Genomic DNA, 7,814 nt, shown 5'->3' on the forward strand with positions numbered 1-7,814 from the left:
TTCCAGAGAAAGGAAAATGGTAAAACCAGAGGACATAATTTGAGGTTGAGGTGTGGGAGACTCTTCTTTATGGAGAGGGTGGTGGATGCCTGGAACATGCTCCCGAGAGAGGTGGTGGAGAGTAAAACTGTGACAGAGTTCAAAGAAGCGTGGGATGAACACAGAGGATTTAGAATCAGAAAATAATATTAAAGATTGAACTAGGCCAGTTACTGGGCAGACTTGTACGGTCTGTGTCTGTGTATGGCCGTTTGGAGGAGGATGGGCAGGGGAGGGCTTCAGTGGCTGGGAGGGTGTAGATGGGCTGGAGTAAGTCTTAACAGAGATTTCGGCAGTTGGAACCCAAGCACAGTACCGGGTAAAGCTTTGGATTCTCGCCCAGAAATAGCTAAGAAGAAAAAAAATAAAATAAAAAAAATTTAAATTGAATCAGGTTGGGCAGACTGGATGGACCATTCAGGTCTTTATCTGCCGTCATCTACTATGTTACTATGTAGAAAATACCGGCACGGCAGGGAAAGAAGTAATACATAGAACAGATAAAATACATCAAGTTGAATATAAGGGACTTGATTGATTGAAAAAACGAAGCAGAAAGCATTGATACCAGCGAGCTCGAAGCCGTTCCCGCTCTCTGGCGCTCGCGCCACTTCCGCTCCTGCGCACGCCGCCCCCCCCCCCCCTTGCCCTGCGCGAGCGCCAGGCGGGAACCGGAAGCGGCTTCGCGCGCCCCGGCCATGAGCGGGCGCCCGTCTCGGCGTTTCCTGCGCACGTACGGCCGGCGCCAGCCCTACCAGCGCCGGCCGTCCTCGGCCTGGCTCTCGCCCCACTACCAGCAGCACCTCTTCTCCAGCAGCTCGTCGGCCTCGGCCCTCTCCTCCCCCGGCGACGCCGACTACCGGCCGCCCGCCAAGAGAGCCGGCAAGAGGCGGCGGAGGCGCCAGGGCGGCGCCGCGGACGAGGAGAAGGAGAACGGCGGGAGCCCCCCCGCCGAGCGGCGCCGCTTCGTCACCGAGCGCCGGAGACCCGCGCGGCCCCCGGAGGCCGACCTCGTCCCCCCGCCTCTCCTGGCCAGCACCCCCGCCGCCCCGCCCCCCTCTCGGCCCCTCCGCCGTGCAAGCGCCGCGTCCCCGCTCTTGTTCCCGGACGACGACGGCGGCGAGGGGGGGCCTTGGCCGGACGACTTCCTGCACGATGCCAAAGTCTTCCAGCAGCCGGTGGTGCTGCTCTACAGGTGTGCCCTGAACCCCCGTGGAGGGCAGGGGAGAGCCAGGGCCTCGCCCCCCAAGGATGCAGAGCTGAAGCCCCAGCTGTCAGGGGCCGGATCGCTTTCCCCTGAAAGAGCGAGTCTCGGGGGCGAAGACTCGGCGATCTGTGGGAAGCTGGACATGGGTCAGGCAGCGAACAGCCCCCCCAGGGCAAACAGGGGGCGGCCGCCCAAAGCAAGTCAAAGGACGTTGCCCCCTCCTTGCAATGGCACTGGCAGAAAGGGGTGCATCAGTGGCTTCTCCTCCAAGAGATGGGCAAAGCGAGCGAGACCTGGGCCAGCCAGCGCAGCGGCAAAGCAGCGCCGCGGTTCGTTCCAAGAGAGTCAGCTCTCGCTTGGCGACCACGGGCTCGGACTTGGCACAATAATTCTGAACGACAGCACAGAGAGCAACGATTCCCGGCTGGAGTCGGTAGGTCTTCTGAATTCCTCGCCCTTGAATGCCTCTGCCTTCCGGAATCTTTCCCCGAATTCTTCCTGTCTGCAATATTGGACTCAACTGAGGGCTACCCTCTCATTACACAAGAAGAAGAAAGTAGAGCTTCAAGCAGGAGGACAAGATTGGGCTGGCATAAATAGCGAAAGAGGCTATCTCGATGCTCCTACACCTTTACAGCTCTCTAATATCAAAACTCCCTCGGGGAAGCAATTGAACAGATGTCATCCCTTGCCAAAACATTCCATGAGTCTTTTGACGCCAGCAAAATATTTGCCGCTTTCCGAGTCTTTTCTCACTGATGCAGAAAAGGTTTATGAAGAGTGCCAGCAAGAAGGGGCGGTCTCATTTTCAGAATGCATTCCGCCAGGCAAAATGCGCTCATGTGAGAAGATTGGTGAAGGTGTCTTTGGAGAGGTGTTTAAAACGATTGACAATGGAAACTATGTGGCCCTCAAGATCATCCCTATCGAGGGCAAATGCATGGTGAATGGAGAAGCCCAGAAAAGCTTTGGCGAAATTCTACCCGAAATCATAATTTCCCGGGAGTTAAGCCTTCTATGTGAGGGATGTGAAAACAGCACGGATGGATTCATAAAACTGCACTCCGTGCACTGTGTTAAAGGTTCCTATCCCCAGCATCTTCTTCAAGCCTGGGACACCTATGACAAAAACAAAGGTTCTGAAAATGACAATCCAGCTCTCTTTGAAAGTGATCAATTGTTCATCATTCTAGAGTTTGACTTTGGAGGAAATGACCTTGAGAGCATGACACAAAAGTTGGCTTCAGTGGCTTCTGCAAAGAGCATTCTGCAGCAAGTGATTGTAGCACTAGCGGTGGCAGAAGAAACCTTGCATTTTGAGCACCGGGACCTTCACTGGGGAAATATCTTGGTAAAACAAACAAATGTAAAGAAATTAAAGTACAATTTGCATGGCTTAAATTTTGATATCCCAACTCGTGGTGTTCAAGCCAGTATCATTGACTACACACTGTCTCGACTGGAAAAAGACGGTCTTATAGTCTTTTGTGACATTGCTGACGATGAAACACTTTTCCAAGGGCAGGGAGACTATCAGTTCGATGTCTATCGTTCCATGAGGCAAGAGAACGCAAACAGTTGGTCAGAGTACAATCCACATTCTAATGTCCTTTGGCTTCACTATCTAGCTGACAAACTGATAAATGAAATAAAGTATCGGAGCAAACCAACTACCTCCGCAATGAAAGGCATTCACAAGAAGCTAGTTCAGTTCCATGCTGAAGTACTTGGGTTTGTTTCTGCCTCCGAAGTACTTCAGAAAAGTTCTCTGTTCAGATAGCACATTGAGGAGGAGCAGGGGTGAAACATTTTAGAAAACTCAGTCCCAAGCTAAAATTTTAGGGGCCAAGACAAAGGGCTCATTTTACGAAGGCACATTAGGGCCTTAATGTGCGGAATAGCGCAAGCTAGCCGCTACAGCCTCCTCTTGAGCAGGCAGTAGTTTTCAGGCTAGTGCGCATTAATCAGATGCGTGCGCTAAAACCGCTAGCAAAAGGAGCCCAAAATGTTATTGCTCATCGCCTTTTTATGTCGCACTTTTTTGGGTGGGATTTGTATGGGCCCCCTTTTTTACTAGGCCGCACAGCTGCGTGCCGCATGGCAAATGCTCTGGCGTCCATTCAGTCCCTATAGGTATCGGAGCATTTACCATACCAGCTCGCGCTGTTGGGCTTAGTAAAAGTGGGATAATTCTTTTTTGTTTTCTGCATTTTTCAGACCCTTCCCCTCATCTTATCTTTTTCTTGACATGTTTTTGGTTTCTTGCTGTTATATAATGTTTGCCTTTCAAAGAAAAAAGACTTTGTAGACTCTTTATGATTTAAAAATTCTATTTCTCTCTCTTATGGCAGTATGCCTTCAAAGAAATAGTATGTTAGATGCTGGTTTTTAGGTGGAAACTTCCAGCCCTGAGGATTTACATGTACAACTTAATCTGAGCCTGCTGAAAAGTAGTTGGGAGTTTTGGGAAAACATTTTGCAAAGTCAAATGCTAGCTAAATTTTTTTAGGAAACAGAGTAAAAAGGTATCAAAACTACATTTTTGGACTTATTTTCTCATCTATGTACATTTGCCATTTTATGTTTTGCCTTTTTTTAAATTTCCCCTCTAGCCTCTCTGGAGTGCAAGCTCTCTAGTTGCAGCAGCAGCTCACTTGGCCCCAGGCCTTTTACAGGTCCTGGACCCGCAGCAGAAGTGGCTCTCTGAAACCTGTAGTGCTGTAGTATTGGGGCTTCTTGCCCTGCCAGTACAGAGACTGCTTTTCTAGCCCATCCCAACAAATGAGGCTCCTCCTCGACCTAACCATTGCATCTGTTTTTGAAGTCAACAGAAGGCACTTGGGAAATTCTCTCAGATAGTTGCACTAAATACCCTTTGTATTATATATTGAGTCTGGATTTGATTTGTATGTATCCAATTAAAATAAAATTTAACAAAACTCCAAATTTCTTGATCCCCAGGGTACATTAATTTTGGGTATATATTCACATCATCATATATCACACCATGCACAAGTGTGAATGTAAATAGCATAAACATAAGCCATGTAGTGAAATATAGCCTCTTTAGCAGAAGCTGTATATATTAGATGCAAGAGAGCTTTCTTATTCCCTGTTTCATTAGCATTCACCTTTTGCACTTAATGATACTAGAAATCTTCTATTTCAGCAGCAGATCCCAGTTTAAACACCAAGAGATGTTCAATCATCTTTTGCAAAAAAATGATTTGGAGTTGTGGCTATCTTTAAAGCAAACATTTGAGGGGAAAACAAATCTAAGCGGCTTACAACATAATACATAGAATAGATATAACATTAAAACATTCTATACTTTTCAAGACATACAGTATTCAAAAACCTGAACAATGTCTGATAATTCCTAAAAATTCCTGAAAAAACAGATGTTTTTAAATGTTTTCTAACTGAACTTAAGGACTCAAATGTTTCTCAATTCCTTTGGAAGGGAGTTCCATAATTGAGGTCCCATGACCATAAAGATCAAGTCTCCAATCTAATTTCCTTAAAATCTGAAACATCAAGTAGTGCCTTATTTGAACAAAGGGGACGTCCTGGCACATGAACCTCTAGGGTTGCAGCCAGACAAAGTGGTGGTTCATAAAGAATTTTAAAAATTTACGTTAACATTTTAAAATGAATAGGCCATTGATTAGACAACCAATGAAACTGCTTAAGAATTGGTTTAATATGACTATACAAACTATCCTCCCATCTCCTCAGCAAGTACGGTGAAAGAAAATATTCAAAGCTACCTTCGAATACCAAGGACCTCTCATTTGGAACAAACTGCCAATACACCTAAGACAACCCATCAACTACCTTGAATTCTGGAAGAAACTGAAGACACATCTGTTTTCACTATAGTCGCTTTCTTACCCTTCACCCCCTCCTTCCTAAATCAATGCTCATGCAATCGATGTAACTTAAAATCTTGTTCTAAATCTTATTGTAAACCGCATAGATTCCTTGTAGAAAATTGCGCTATATAAGACACTGTATTATTGTACAAAGGACTTCCTGAGCTGCAGCATTTTGAGCTATTTGTAATGCTCTTAAATCTTTTTTTTTTTTTTTTAGGCAAACCAACTAATAATAAGTTACAGTAATCAAACAATGGGTATATTTGAAATAGGCGAACTCAACAATCCTTTCAAAGGTCATAACAATTTCAACTTCAAAAATATCTTCTGAATAACCAATTTGAGATGTGGTTTCACTGACAGTGAAGAATCAAGAAGTGCGCCCAAATATTTCAGTTCTCCTAAAATGGGAATTTCAGTATTCTCATTAGAAAAAGTTGCAGGAAATTGAAGATTCGAGCTCCCAGAGAGCAATAAAACCTGAGTTTTGTATGGATTCAAATGTAATTTATTGACTGAAAGCCAGGATTTAATAGTATTGAGACATAGGGCTCCTTTTACAAAGGCGCGCTAGTGGTTTTAGTGCGCGCGCTAGCCGCTACCACCGCCTCTTGAGCAGGTGGTAGTTTTTCGGGTAGTGCGCACTAATCCGGTGTGTGCGCTAAAAACGCTAGCGCACCTTTGTAAAAGGAGTCCATAATGCCAGAAACGAAAATGTATCAGAAATAGATTCATGAGCTCAAAAATAAAATTGAATATCATCATAAAGCTGGTACCGCTCACCCAAACAATGTAATATTTTACAGAGTGGTGTAATATATATGTTAACCAATAGGGTAGAAAGTGATTAACCTTGTGGCACTCCTAAACAAATTTTAACCCATGACAAGCTAAAATTTCCCAGTTTGACCTGAAAATGACGATCTTGTTAAAAGGAAGCAAATTAACACTTGTTCAGTTATGCCAAAGGCTTGTAATCTCTTCAATAAAAGCTGGTGGTTAATCGTATCGAATGCTACACTAATGTCACCAAAGTCTCAGTGTTCTGTTTAAATTTAAAACCAAATTGGTACTGATCCATTTTTGAAATTGATTTAATGCTAGCTTTTTCTTTGGACATTAGTTAGAAAAGACATTAAGTGGGGTGTTCTATAAATGGCACTCCAGATTAAGGCCCCGATGCTCAAAAACTTTTCGTGGCAGGAAGAGTCGTTAGAGCACTCTTACTGGCATGGAAAGCTGCCCTTCCGATGCACAAAAGGATTCTCTGTGGTTGCTACCGATCTTCGGAGCAGCCACTGAGGATCCTATTCTAATGCATTACAAGGAGCTCATTCGTATTCTAATGAGCACGCTGTAATGCACAGCAAGGAACACTCCGATTTACCATGCAAACCTTTATGGCAGGGTCTGAGCTGTCATAGCCTTACTTTCCTGTCAATGCCTGAACGTTGATTGGCTCAAGCACCAACAGGAAAATAAGGCTAGAGCGGACCCTGCCATAAAGGCTTTACCCTGCCGCCAAGCCCCCTCTATTAAAAATAAAACACAGTCCGCAGATAGCCCCCTTCCTGCCAGACCTGGGTGTTCTACTAGGCTGGGGCGCAACACTCCCCCCATGCCCAGTACTTTAAAAAAAATGTAGAAGGGACGCTCACTCGCTGGGCATCTGGAATTGCGTGAACGTCAATGTGATGGTGTCATGTGCGCATGTGACATCGCATAGACGTCCATGCATGCGCGTGTTTCCCCCCAAAATAAGCCCTAGTTGAAGCGCTTATTTTTGGGGTAGGGGAAAGCAAAATAAAAGTCCACTGCTGGTATTGGGATCTTCCTAGATGCCGCAGCAGACCCTTCCATCTCGCCCTCCTCACGCCGACTGACATATCATTACCTACTTACAAAAGGCAGCATCATGGCGGCAATCTAAATGGCCTGCTTCAGGCCTTCTCATGTTTGGGCGTACCTCTGCCGCATCACTGATGATGTCATCAGCAACGTGGCAGTGGAACGTCCTGATGTGAGAAGACCCAAAGCAGCCTGTTTAGATTGCAGCCGCAACGCTGCCTTTTGGAATTAGGTAATGATATGTCAGTCTCGCGGTTAGCGTGGGGAGGGAGAGATAGAAGGGTTGGTGGGGGTTTGGCTGCGTGGCAGGGGGGATAGAAAGATGCTGTGGGTTTGTGATTGGGCAGTTTCCCCAAAAATGATACGACTGTCTTATTTTTTTGGGAAACTTAGTATGTTTGCTGTGCTCTGTTTTTGTCATACTATGCTGTGCTCTGTTTTGTCATACTATGCTTGTCATGCTGTGTCTCACCATGCCATGTTTTGTCATAGGATCTTTTACCATGATTTGTTAACTATGGAGGTCTTTTACTAAGGCACGCTAGTCAGTTCAGTGCGTGGTAAATGCTAACGTGTCCATAGAATATAATGGGCTAAATTGGCAAGCACGCCTTAGTAAAAGACCTATGTTTTGTCATTTTAACAGACTTAGCGCGCGCTAAATGCTAACTCGTGCAAACATGTCCATTATATCCTATGGACGTGTCCGCGTGCGCTAAATCGGCTGCCGCACCTTAGTAAAAGTACTACTATGTTTGCCATCACTTCCTATAAATACGCTTTATTATGTATATGAACTTGTAACTCGTTCTGAGCTCTTCTGGGAGGATGTAATATAAAAC

The 7,814-nt window shown here is 45.5% G+C and overlaps 1 protein-coding gene across 1 annotated transcript; it reads left to right on the plus strand.

Moving 5' to 3' along the window:
• Positions 1 to 684: 684 nt before the first annotated feature.
• On the plus strand, positions 685 to 6,153 carry HASPIN (histone H3 associated protein kinase). The gene has a single exon (XM_033938814.1). The coding sequence runs from the start codon at positions 738 to 740 to the stop codon at positions 3,024 to 3,026; it is 2,289 nt and encodes a 762-aa protein (XP_033794705.1). The 5' UTR covers positions 685 to 737; the 3' UTR covers positions 3,027 to 6,153.
• The last annotated feature ends 1,661 nt before the right edge of the window (positions 6,154 to 7,814 follow it).

The sequence above is a fragment of the Geotrypetes seraphini genome, chromosome 1, assembly GCF_902459505.1.
Source record: "Geotrypetes seraphini chromosome 1, aGeoSer1.1, whole genome shotgun sequence".
NCBI classification, from domain to species: domain Eukaryota; kingdom Metazoa; phylum Chordata; class Amphibia; order Gymnophiona; family Dermophiidae; genus Geotrypetes; species Geotrypetes seraphini.

Excerpts from the sequence above, each read along its gene's own strand:
- HASPIN (XM_033938814.1), top strand. The coding sequence starts at position 738 with ATGAGCGGGCGCCCGTCTCGGCGTTTCCTGCGCACGTACGGCCGGCGC.